A 14,315-nucleotide genomic window follows, 5' to 3' on the forward strand; every position below is an offset into this window, starting at 1 on the left:
TTTGTTCAGGTCGGCAGTAGGGGTTGCTGTTGTCTTTGAAAATGTTTTTCCAAAGTTTCTTTGAAAAAAGTTAGATGTTTTGTATACCACCTCAAAATAGGACATGGTATCACTCAAAGAGTCATTCTGCCTCTGGCAGTGGTGCCAACAAAGTTAAAAAAATTTCATTATATTCTCAAGTCTCCAGTTTAGGGAGGAATAGTTACTGTACTTCAGCTGTATAATCAGTAAGTACTGTCCATGATAACCAGATGCCCTAAGCCAGGGTTATGGTCATTGTTAGTTTTTAATTTAAATTTTTCTGTATGGTCATAAGTCCCAAATCCTAGGAATGGTAGCTGTAGTACTTTCAGTTCGGAATTAGCATTGTACTTTCATATTCATGTATTCCTTCCTGACCCTTTTGAATATGAAAACATCTTGTCAAGTAGGGGAGTAGGCTAGGCATACAGTACCATGGAAACTAATTTTATTATTTGTAGATGTATTACAGTTAATTGCTGCAACCTTTTGTAGGTAAAAGAAATTCAGTAGACAAAAGAGGTGTTGTCTTGATCATTCACTTGAATTTTCAAGTGAAATCATTGAATTTGAGCTACATGCTACTTGATGGTCAAAAGGTTGAATTCCTGAGGTAGATAATATTTCAAGTTAGGCTTGATGATTTGTCAGCATACACTTGAACAGATTTTAAGAGGAAAATCTTGACTGCAAATACCACTGGATATTTCCATTTGCAGGTTTAAATGGTGCCATGTCAAACATCAGCGTTGGTTTTCGACCTCATAGTACCCACACAAACACTGCAGATAATATGGAAGAGCTCAACACTTTCATATTGGATGAATTCTCACGCCACTGTGATCATCGACGGAAAAGATCTTCTACACCAGATGTCAGTATGGATTCTCCTTCTAGAAAGAAGAGCCGCCTTCTGTGATCAATATACATGTATAGTGTCTCATCTATGATTGTTGGAACCATGTAAAAATTAGTATGTTTCATTTACTTGAAATTGCAACTGCAATGTAAATTAGTTAAAACTACAAATAAAAAATGATGTAAATGTTAAATACACTTAGCATTGCAATCATCATCGTTTCTTATTGGAATTATCATGTCAATATTTCAAGATAAGTCTTATTTATCAGTAAATCTGTCAAGAAATCTTCAGTTATGCATGATGTGCACTGTTCAAAGTGTATCTTTGTCGTCGCATTAATTATTAGAGTAAAGCATTCTGGATAAAGTAAAAGAAATAGCTTTGATATTTATCATCTCATGAAAGTATAAGGGTGCTATTCTGCTACTGCAGAGATCTCTGAACTCCTTCGACTCGGTTGTCCCAGACTCGATTATCAGAAATTGAGTCTGAATGAGAAAAGAGACCATTAGTGGATGTAAAATATTACATTCCAGGCAAATCAGTACAAGTTTTGTTAGAAATATCACTGACTATAATAATCACACTGTTCTGGTTTCATTTAAAGTTTGTACTTGTAGTTTCCAGAAATTTGGAGTACAATGGTAGCACTTCAAAGTCCAGGATGCATTGGGAGCACTTACAGGGAGTTCTGCACTGTTGGTGTAAACAATTGGCACATGCAGAAACAGAATGTAGATCCTCATTGCATCTCTTGCTTCACGGATATTAACTAAATGTTTATGCCTTTTTTATGGGATCTATCTACATTGTGAGGAGGGGCCAGGAGAACCAACTTTTTAATTACATGAATCTATTGAACTTCAGAAAACAATCATAGCAGAAATACAATTACATTTTCATTTGAATGATGCCATGTCTAAGACTCTCCCTTTGGGCTCACTGTGACCCTTACATTATGCTTAATTGACAGTTTAAAGCTTGTGTTCAGGTTACAATTTTGGTTACTGTTCACAGTAAATAAGTTATTTGTTCTAGTAGTCATAGACCAGAAGAGCATATATGATGGCTGTAGTCTATGCCTCAGTGGTTAGGGTACCAGAATTGCAACAGAAAACGTCTGGGTTCACATCTTACTATCAGACCATTAAGGGTCTGCTCTGAAGATGTTGGGCAAGGTACTCTACTTTAATTGCCTAAGCACTGCACATCCTACTGTGTTATTGTATCATAAAGCACCAAACCGAAATTGAAAATCTTGAATCACTACAGAGGCCATCTTAAAATCTTGTTGTTGCTGCTCCTACTGAATGGATGGCAACAGCAGCATGCGGTTTCCACTATAAGACTTCATATAATCTCTAGATGGTCTTAAATGAAACTTGTGTCAGTCTGACATCCAGTGTGACTGACATGGCAGCCATCTTGAAAATCTTGTTTTTGCTAATCCTCTTGAATGAAAAATTCAGTCATATCCACATAGGGTTTTTCTGGTTGGTCCTAAATGAAACTAGTGCCGACATGACGTCCATTATGACCAACATGGCAGACATCTTGAAACCCTTGTTATTGCTATTCCTCCCTAACGTAAAGTCATATTGATTGTGGGAATTTTTGCTCAAAGACTTTAGTTGGTCCAGAATGAAAATAGTGCTAATCTGAAATCCAGCTTGAAAATCTTGTTATTTTTACTTCTGTTGAATTGCTGACCATATTTACATAAAAATTTTCACCAAAAGACTTCTTATGATATCTGCTTGGTCCTAAATAACATTGGTATGCATCTTACATCAGATTTGGTTGCCATGACAGTCATCCTGAAAATATTGTCACTGCTTCTTCTGAATGGATGGTCATATTTGAATGGGGTTTTCACCAGAAGACCTACAATGATGATATGTTGTTTCTAAATGAATGATCTTACATCCATTTAGTTGCCACATTCACTGATTTAAAATTACTGTCCATAATATCATTTATGGTTTCAACACTTCACTGTTAAACAGAAAAAATTATCTTTTCTTGAATTCCTGGAAATCTTGTTAGACAGTAGATCATCATCCCCGTCAAGAGAATCTTACTTTATTTAGGTTCTGATTTAATTGTTTTTCTTTGTATCCACCAATATTTGCATTGTATCTTACATAGAACATGGTCAGAGAAGGATACATGTTTGAGAGAACTTCACCCACAACACAAACTGTGACCTGACTATGCTTAAATCATGGTTCCAATGCTATTGGGAAATCAGGAATAAGTCATGAGAAAGAACATTTGTTCCCATCCAGGAAAATTCCTTTAATTTTGCAAATATTAATCAAAGGTGGGGGAAAATGTGGATTTTTTAGCCATCACTTGATCGCAGAAAAATATTGTAATTGAGTCATAGTTTAACAATTTTTTAGTTACATTTATTCAGTTAATACAATAATTTTTGAAGATGCCGTAACCATTTAGTCATTTGAGGTACATTTGTTGTATGGACTGTAAATATGCAGTCCAAGTTCATAGTATTAAAGTGAAAGTATATATTGGGACACCAACTGCACATAAGTGGATGTTTTAGAAAAAAAATACTGTCAGTTCTTTTTATATAAAGGTATATAATTTGTATGGGGTTTTTGTCCAAATTTATAACAACCCTTTTGTATAAAAAAAAATTCAAGATATGCAGTTAAGCAGATTAATATTAACTTTTTATTCTTTAAATTAAAAAGAGTTACATGCAAATATATATCATTTTCAATGGGTACAGTAAACATATTTCTGGTGTTAATCCTATTTTTCAATACATGGTCATATGTCTAATTCAGATATTGTAAGAGAGTCTCACAACAAAATAAAGAAACATCTTTTAATTTTTAAAATGTATATTTTTCTGAGCCAGTTTGCTTTTGATTCCAATTAGAAAGGATCAACTTCATCTAAGGAAAAAAGCCCTTGAAAAAAACAAAATTTTTGTGTCAAAATGTTTTGGAAGCCTGTTAATTGATTTAAAGTATTTTTATGTTTAATTTATGTAATAGGCACTGCACACAGTAATCATGAAACTTTTATAAGTACCAAAGCCAAATTAAAAAAATTGGTCACTCTTTCCAGTGCGTCATGCTTCACTGACTTTGGTTGATTTTTAGCTCTGCTGGTCATAAACAGAAGAATTTTATGGGATGTCCTGTTGTCTATTGTCTGTCCATCACTTTAGCACAAATCTGTTATTGCCACTTCACCGAAATTTCTTGGAGGATTACCATGAAACTTCTTACATATGTTCATACCAAGGTTAGTGGGTCCTCAATGAAATGGTGTGCTTTGATGTCCAATATACCTACCACAGTGGCCATCATGAGAATCTTCTCACTACTCCAGAATGGATGGTCATCTCAACATCGGGTTTTTGCTTAAAGACTTGTAATATCTAGTTGCTCCTACATGAAAATGGAGCCAATCTGACATCCAGTATGGCCACCATTGCAGCAATCTTGAAAACCTTGTTATTGCTCCTCCTTCAGAATGGAAAGTCATAAACCTGAGGTTTTGAAGATACACTGGCCCTTGATGCTGATCTGACCCCCAGTATGGCTGTCAGGGTGCTTGTTTTTGCTTCCTCTGCAGCATGGATGGTCATATTGATATGGTGTTTTCAGCAAAAGACTTCTGCAGTCTGGTTGATCCTAAATGAAAATGGTGCTTATTCTCACAAATATCAGATATGATTTCAACACTCACCAGTTAAGAAAAGGCTAAAATAGTCTTTATTTTGGATTAGTGGAAAATTTTTCTTATATCTAGTAGAGCATCATTCTCTTCATGGGATGTTTGTTAAGTACATGTCTCAGGTATTGTTCATGATTAGGTCATGAAACTTAAAGGAACTTAAAGGGATGTGTCTTCTATGAGTACTACTACTACATCCTTACCATACATTTTGGTGACTTTGATCTATATTGTTTGCTTCCCTATAGATAAGTTTTGGGTTGAAGTTAATTTACTGGGCACTATTCATATTCAGAACTTGTGGATTGCATTGCGGATGTACCTTTGTCAAAGTCCATATTTGTGAGTGTCTGCATCACTTCAGCCTTGATTTATTTTCTCCTTAGCTACTTAACTTTCATAATGACCAATTAAGACTACTAATTGCTTCATTGAAAAATACATGGTAACCAGGGAAGGCATTGTGGTGTATGTGGGGTAAGTATTCTACATTGATATTGCCTTCCCTAGTTCCCAAGAATGTTTTACTAGAACAGCCCTAAGCAATTACAGTTTTTAGGATGCAGAAAAAGCTGCATAGCTGGTAATTTGCCTCTATACTCTGCATATATTTTAATTAGGTCTTGTCTAGAAATAGATTTGGTGATATGCATATGTAATTTATGATTGGTATGAATAAATTATCCAAAGCCAGATATAAATATACATCTCTACATAAATTTGTCAGGTGGACTTAATGTTAAGATGATTTATTAGTATAGTGCTTGCTGTGACAGGTCTTAGGTAAGCCTGTACTTAATAGAAGTTTATGTTAACATGAATGGCAGGCATACAGATAGAGTTCATTGATTGTACAAAATACAGAATGCCCAGCCCCATCCCTCCAAAAGACAAGATGTATTTCACCTGCAAGTACTATGGTAGGTGTTATTTACATTTTTAAAAAAAAGATTGGTAGCTTTCACTGTCAATTCAGTTATGGCATCCAGCAGTCGAGCAATTCTGCCTTGTTTATTTTTCTTCTGTGAACGTGCACCATTCTGTTTGGTATGTTTTACCAACTTTTGATTCTGGTTGTTATCGTCAAATATGTTTTTTAAACAAAGCACTGGCTGTACTTGATATACATGTCGAGTATTCAGGAATGGAAGCATGTAAAGTTGTATTTATAAATTTAAGAAAAAGTTATATTTTGCGACTGATTGTAGATGTTTAATTTGATGCTGAATGTAATTAGAGGTGCTTTGATATCATTGAAGCTTGGTTAAATTGCAATATTTTCTCTGGTGATATTGTATCACAATACGAACTCATACTATAGATACATGATGATAGTAGAATCAGACATGTACTAAATGATATAAAACGTCTGAAAAGGAACATTTGTTATCTTTCTATCCCTTTGAATAAAATTATTGATAATGCTGCGTAAACTATGTATAAAAATTGTCTGCTTTTACCTAGTATATCTGCTACACACTCTTTGTTAATTCAGAGAATATTAATTTCTCATAAGATTGCAGTTATAAATGCTCTTGAGGTCTGAATGTATCTTTTAAAAATATTTTGATTTGTACTGGTAAAAAAATGTTTCCATACAATATTATTTGCATTTATACACTTACCCAAAGATTTGTTGTTAATCTAACACTACTGAAAATGTAAAATAAAAATGTTTTTAAATCCTTTAAATATATTTGACAGAAATGAAAACAAGGATTTATCTTTGGATTATTCTAGGGATTCAACCTGTCCACAAACAATGGATTTATGCAAAGACATAAGATATGTTTGTTTTGCAGACTTGGACTGGCTTGGATATTTTACAATTCTATTTTATGTATGCACTAATATAATGATGCATATTGTATCAAAGACAATTATTGTGACAACATGACTGGCAATACCCAGCTCAAGTTTACTCTGGTGTATCCTTTCTATGATTGCATTTTTCCAAGATTGTTTTTTTTTTTTTAAGCATGACTTTTCCTTCTTTTTAACTAGGTTTGTTAGACACTGGGCTCGAGTTTTTATATCCACACCAGAAAATAGAACATGTTGTGTTTTGACTTTGTCTATCTGTTCATAAAGTAGACTTTTAACAATTTTGTTTCAAGAGCTCGAGTTTACCGCCATGGTCTCACACTGTCAGAATAGAAGCTTTTGCATTTAAAAGCATTAATTCTGCAACACAGACATGGACTTAATGTTGTGAATGGTTCGCACATATGGTAAAAGTAACCCATTGAGTTTTGATTCAAAAGTCAAGGTCACAGTTACTTTAAAAGAAAAATGGTTTCTGCATAATAACTATGGTTTTACATCACAGACGTTGACCAGACTAAGTGAATGGCATGCACATACGGTTAAGAAGTCTTGTGATTTAGAGGTTAAAAGGTCATAGAGGTCAAAGTCATGGTGTCTAAAAGAATTTTTGGTTTATGCTCAAAGATCTCAGTTTATGACCTTGTACCTTCCCCATAGTTTGTGAATGACTTTGTACATTTTGGTAGGAAAGACTGCTTTTGAGTTCGTGGTCAAAAGGTCTTGGTCATTGTGACTGGAAACAGAAAAATGGTTTTAGCACAATAACTTAAAATCTAGTCCACATATTTGACTGAAGTTCGTGGAGCAATTGTAATTAAGATATGGAAGAAGCCTATTGCTTTGAGGGTTGGAGATCAAGGTCTTTATTGCTGGCAGAAATATGGGTTTTGCACATAGAATAATAAAGAAACTTGTAGATTATGGCGTCCAGAGGTGATTGTTATGGTAAGTCTGGTAAGAAAAAAAGTTTCTGCATATCAGGTTTTAGTTCAGGACTGTGTACATAGATCAGTGTCCAGGTCATTAGGACCCATTGGTTATTAATTCCCCCGTCAGCTAAACCTAGCCAGCATCTAGATAGAGGACTATAAAACATGGAGTGGACATATACTGTTATGGCTACTCTTATTGATATTTTTTTCTGGTTTTTTAAGCTCTCCAGGTCATAAGCCAGAAGAGTTTATGGATGGTTTTCGTCTGTCATCCATCTGTCAGTTAGTGCATGTTTTTCTACTTTTGACTCTTTGGAGGATTCTCATGAAACTTTACATTCATCTCATGGTCTAATGTAAATGGTGCCACTTGGACATTTAATATTGCCACCACATGGCCATCTGGAAAATCATATTCTGGCTACTGATGGCTGGTCATATCAACATTATGCTTTCACCAGAAGACTTTTTATCACGTTTAGATATTCCTAAAGGGAAATTATGTGTATCTGATATTCAGTATGGAAAGCAATGCAGACATCTTAAAATCTTTTCATTGTTACTTCTCCAATATGGAAAGTTATATCGACATGAGGTTTTCACCTGATTTGTGTCATGTTGGTCATAAATTTAACTCATTGATCTGTCATTCAATATGGCCATCTTGAAAATCTTAAAATGGTATTTTCATTGGGAGAATTCTTGATGGTAAATGAAAATGATGCAGATTGACCCTCAGTATGGTAGGAATCTGGAAAAATTTCATTCCACCCAAATGGATGGTTATATCAACATGGGGTTTCATCAGTGAACTTCTTATGAAATCTACTTGGTCCTAAATGAAAATTGTGCCAATTATTCATCCAGTATGCCTGCCACAATGGCTATCTTGAAAATCTTATTCACTACTTCCACTGAATGGATGGTCATATTTTCTTACAATTTACACTATAATACTTCTAATGATGTCTACTTGGTCCAAAATGAAAATGTTGCCAATAAAAAATACAATAGGTGTATAATTTGAAAATCTTGCTTTAGATGAAGAATATCAGAAATGGTTTCAACACTTGGCAGTTAAAAGGAAGAAATGTTCTTATCTTGAACTCCAAGAGATTTTCTCACCCAGTAGAGGATCAGTCCTTTAAAGTGTCTCTTATCTATGATCTCCCATTTGACTTTTGGTCTCCCAAATTTCTTTGCTAATTGTCTGTTTCCTAACATCAAATTGAAGTGAGACAGAACAGTAGATTACAATAAAAATGCTGTGAAGGTGACAGTGTTCTGTATAGTTAAAACAGTGTGTATGTATTAATAGGAATTTTGACTTGTCTCCCCTGTGTAAGTATTTTTAGATGTATCACTTTTCAAGTGGTATAATTAGTATGGAAATTCTGTGTTCATGATTTAGCAGGCCAGAAAAGGTGGATCATTCTTTGCGTGGATGTGGACAAGTCACTAGATTCCTCAGAAAAAAAGAATGTTTTAGTATTCAAATGCTCTGTGTTTATTGGTCTTTGTCCTGTCAGTTAGGATGTTGTTTGATTCCATTACGACAATGATTTTGAAGATTCTGTCACATCTTTGTGAGGTCGAGCAGAAATTTTTTTTCTACTGCCAAGTAAGAGCACATTTAGAAAATTTATATTTTTTAAATATTCCTATCAAAAGATTTACATCATAGCGATATTAGAAATAGATTAACTTGCTCACTGTTATTCAAAAGACTACGTATCAAGGCATGAACAGTCTTTCGGGAATGTTACATATGTTAACCAGTCATTTTTATTTGTAAGAAATAATGTTATGAATTATTTATTGCAGGTAATTTAGTCTTGTCTTTTTAACAAATAACAAAGTTAAATCCAACCATTGTAATGGTAATGGTTTGTGTTATATTGTCTAGACTACGCAAACTATTTAGAAACATTTCAACTTTGTCCATTTGCATGGATTGATTAGCCAGCATGTATAAGCTGGCATTCTTCAATCCCCTGTCTATGTGTGGGAGGTGGACTTTGCTTTCCTTATAGTATGCTTAACTAGAACAACTTGTGCTGACTGGCTTAATCTTCATGGACAATCTTGCTGTCAAAGGTAATACCAAGATATGCTGGGTGGTAGTGCTAAGTTCAGCATCATATTTTTTATTAATTGGTCTTCACAGAATCAGGAGTATTCTTTAAAAGAAACCTATTGCTCCCTGTGTTCTTAAATCAACCTTGAAATCAATGTAGCTTCCAAATACAACATTGAAATTATCATTCCGATTTATATTTACATCTTTGGCACATTGATTTTTTTCCCCTCTTTTGTTGAAAATGCTAATTTAGTTGCATTGTCAGTCCTTCACCTTTGTGGTATGTGGGTGACTCGTGATAAAATGTGTTGTTTGTTTGTGCATAATAAGTGAAAGAAGCTTCTTTGCCATAATAGTGTTTTTTACTTTATGTACAATTTGTGAAAGAGTTCTGACTTAAGCAAGATGTTTAAGAGACATTATGTTTCTTCCCACCCCGAAATTCTTTTATTTTGTATGCTTATTTCTTTATCATGTAAGGTAAAATGTATATGCTTGCACAGTTATCTCCCATACCAGGGAAAGGACCATATTAACAGACAAGTCCAGAAATGACTTGAAAAATTGGCTTGTAGAAAGGTTGTTGATAACCTAACAAAAAGGCCAATAGATGCAGTGTTATGATTGGGATCATTTTCACATTGGAAAACATGGTCATCAGATGGCTATTTTGGCAAAGGTTGTGGGATAATAGAAGGTTATTTGTGTAAGATAGGTGTGAATAAATTGAGAATATGTTCTTTATTATCTTTCTGGATGACAAGATAAGAATTTTAAAAGTTATCCTCAGAAAATGTGCTTATTTGACTAAATAATGGACAAAAATTGGAATGGATATTAGCTAATATATATATCTTTGTTTCACATTAAACATGCAGACATCTTAATGCAAGGTTCTGCATTTTCTGTGTGAATGACAACAAGAAAGTTTATGATGTATATGGCATTGTTATCATAACATAATTGTTAAAAGAGAGATAGAACTTGGTGTTATGTATATGTGTCTGATTTGTAACTGTTGCTTGATAGATACTACAAATAATGGAAAGAAAGGGAGGCTGACATGCCTTCAGATGGTAAGGGTAAAGTGAATAAAAATAAATCTTTTTCTATGTTGAATTAAATTCATAAAGGATAAATAATAGTCCTGAAATTGATGTTTCCTTCTTATTTTATGAAGCAAACATGATTGATCTACCTCATAGCAGTCAAATAAAATGAAATTGAAATGTTAGCATGTGAGAGCTGGATGAAATTTCATTTTTCTTTTGTAGACTTTTCGGGGGTAATTTGTACACTATATGTAATATACAGAAAACTGTTAACCAATTTCACTCAGTAGCATAAAGGATAATTATAATCGTTAATTATATTGCTAAAAGGAAACATTGTGCAGGCATTACTTGAAAAAAAAGTTAGTGTGTTCTTGTTAATATGATGTAAAGGCCATGAATAAAAACCATATGTATTAATAATAAATTTTACAGTGACATGCCAGAAATAGTTTGTTTTGTATTTCCACCCAGCTAGATATATAAACTTGTGTTGGCCTTCACTTTCAAGTCTGGTGTTGACCATTGAAGTTTAAAGCAGAACTATGAATCAGCAACATATTTTTGCAAATTTAGTCAGAAAACTAGATTTGCCAAAATTGTTTTGGGCCAAAAATTATTCTATGGATTAGTAAATATCATTACTCAATAAAATTATTTTCGACTGAATTAACATAATTCGTTGAAAATGATTGACCCAAAGATAATACTGTTATGTTTTACAATATTTTTGTCCACTTTATCGAAATTAATAATTTTATTTGTCATTTGATTATTGACAAAACCTGCATTTAAAAATAATTTGAGATTTTTAAACCAGAATGAAGACTTGTATTTAATTGTTGGGGGGGAGTAATAACATATAAGAGTAAAAAATCATTGCTAACTGAAAGCTTGTCATGTTGTTAATGAACTCTTTAAGAGCCAAAATATATAAAAATGTTATACTTTCTTTTGTACATTGAAATTGTACAGTTATAATTTCTAAGACAAGCATATTAATTTGATGTGTGTATGATGGGGAAGAAAAGTTCTGACCATATCAGCTATATCTAGCCAAAACAGCTTTCCTAAGTAGTGCTCATTGGCCATAACAAAATATTTCAGCTGCAAATATGCTTCAGCAGGTAGCATTTGGCTTTTGAATGAGCATGAGTATAATCAAAAGAATCGGATTACATGGCATCTTGCATTACCAAAATAAGCTGATGTGAAATACCCCATAAACCAGGATCCATTGTTAATGCAGGATGGACATGACTGTTTGTGCTTTAAGACACTTTACTGTTCTGCTGATGACTTAAAAATGGCCGAAAGAGACAATCTGGGGGCAAATTTACCTTCTTGAGTTCTTCATATTTACTTTTTGAACAGTACGGTGCCATCAAGAATTTTATTGAATTTTTTTAATCTGGTATCTCATGAAAATTTACAATTTCTGCAAAATAAGGCATGTATTTACAGGCAGTCTTTTGTTACTTTAAGATTTGGTCATCAATATTATTAGTACATTGTGTTTTAATTGTGTTAGCTGTACTAGTCACAGACCAGAAGAGCTTATGAGTTAGTCTGTTGTCCTTTGTCCATCTTTTGTCCTTCCATTAGCACAACTTATCACTCCACCAAAAAACCGCTTAAAGGATTGCCCTGAAACTTGACATACACATTCATCCCATGGTCTAGTTGGTCCTAGATGAAAATTGGTTCTGCTAAGAAATCCAGTAATGGCTATCAGAGTAAGACTGCTCCGATGGACTAAGTCGTAAGAGTGTTTGCCTCAGATGCAGGAATTCTTGGGTTCAAACCCCATCAGAGACATACAATAGACTTCTAAAAATGAAACTAACAGCTGCTTAAGTGCTCGGCATAAAGAGATTAGTGATAGGACTGGTCGGCCTGGTGTCAAGATAATGTGACTGGGTGGGACATGATGTTCATGTCTGCGGCATGATGCCCAAGCACTAGACATGATACTGCCACTCTGCAGACATCGTGACTGAAAAATTATTAAAGCTACATTAAAAATCCAGATCATACACACACTCCAGAATGGATGGTCGTATTTCAGCACATGATAAGCTATACATGGTGGTCAGTATATTAAATTGTTGCCACCATGTTCATTGATTTCAAAGTTTGTCGTATATTGTAATTTCCAGTGCACTGACAATGGTTTATTTTTGTTTACTTAAAGATAATTCAACAACAAGACTTATTTAAAGTTGTGAATGTCACGGTGATTCCTAATTCCCAGGTACTAACTGCTGTTTTCTACGATAAAACAAGCAAATATCGAGGTTTAATCTAACAATTTTGATCGCGATTTTATTTATGTTCAGCACAAAGTGGCCTATTTTGGTCTTGATTCTATTTAACAGATGGGGGATCGACACCTGGCAGCATCATATGCAAGTTTGCAAGTTATTTGAGTGAGCCAAAAAGAGGGTGTGGTGTAACTACTTTTATCATGGTCTAGTATTCTAGATTTATGTAAAAATTAATTTATATCCAAAATTGTATGCAACATATTTTATTGAAAGTCCATCAGTTCATGTTGTCAATGTGAACAAGTAGAGAACAAGAACAAATCATTTGATATGAATCTGTAATATCAAACTCTATTCCACTGCTGGCGTAAAATTGTACACCGTATTCCAACTGATTGTGAGAAAGAGTTATTACATTTCACCTGGAGATGGTAGCTCTGAGAATTGAAGGTAGAGGTTTGGTATGCTTGACTATTCTCATATTTATTTTATCAAGTTTGAAAGTTATAAATGGGCTGTTTCTGATATCATAGTATAAGGCCTAGCCTTATTTTCAAACTTAGAATGTTCTGGAAGCCAACTTCTGACCCACATTCTGGTCACTTTATTGTGTCCTAGGTTTTTATTTAAGGTTGTGGTCAACTAAAGAATAATTTTCGGTTGTGTTCAAATATACTTTGAGAAAAATCCTTTATTTCATAATTAATCATTGCAATTACAAGCATTCAATGACATTTGACTAAATTAGTATTTTGGGATTATTGTGTATTCATTCAAAGACATTCTGGATCATATAATTGTTATACTTAAAGACTGTTGGCACATCAACCTATTCAAGACTACTGGTACATCAGCACATTCAATATTGGAATTCATTTGGAAAACTATACTTTGGGACTTGTGCTAGAACATTTAGGATTATCTGGGATTTAATTCACAATACACTAAGTTCCTCTTAAATTTCCACTTCGTAACTTAAAGAAATAAATAGTCATAAAACAATAAATATACGCCACTTTTAGCAAGAGGGGCATTTGTTTTGTATCTGTTCCATGCATCCATATCCAATCAGTCAATTCATCCAAAGAAAATTGTTAGCTTGATTGTGCTAAAATATCCTATACAAACAACTGATATTTTGTAGAAACAAATATTTGACCTTTTTGGATTCTTTGAGTGTTTGTGTAAAAGAATTGGTGTGAAAAATGTTGCTATAGACAAATAAAATTAAGGGCGCATTTTTTTATGCAATAAGTGGGTGAGTTGATTTGATGCCTCTAAAGCAATTTGTTATTCTTTTTAAACAGTTAATTCTATTGACACAAATTTAGATTTTTTCTTTGCCTTTTTTATTGGGGGTATATTTGTTTCCCAAATAAAAATCTAGCTGAAAGTAACTTAATAAATATTATAGCACTTTTGTAGTGTTGATATTGCATTGAGCCATAGATCTCGAAAACGCTTAATTACGCGTATTTGGACGCCAATTTTTGATCTGGGACGCAGAAAATCCCTGCGGCGGGAGTCCGTACGCATGTTACACTGGTCAACAGTGAAATC

General features: G+C 33.8%; 1 protein-coding gene across 1 annotated transcript in view; it reads left to right on the forward strand.

The window, feature by feature from the left end:
• The window catches only part of LOC149803767 (HUWE1-associated protein modifying stress responses-like), a 28,265-nt gene extending 17,328 nt beyond the window's left edge, over nucleotides 1-10,937 (forward strand). The window contains exon 4 of the mRNA XM_089953549.1: nucleotides 741-10,937. Within this exon, the coding sequence (XP_089809675.1) occupies nucleotides 741-940 (200 nt within the window). The 3' untranslated portion in view covers nucleotides 941-10,937. The remainder of the gene's footprint in view (nucleotides 1-740) is intronic.
• The last annotated feature ends 3,378 nt before the right edge of the window (nucleotides 10,938-14,315 follow it).

The sequence above is a fragment of the Sinohyriopsis cumingii genome, chromosome 3 (assembly GCF_028554795.1).
Source record: "Sinohyriopsis cumingii isolate HCF-2022 chromosome 3, ASM2855479v2, whole genome shotgun sequence".
NCBI lineage: Eukaryota > Metazoa > Mollusca > Bivalvia > Unionida > Unionidae > Sinohyriopsis > Sinohyriopsis cumingii.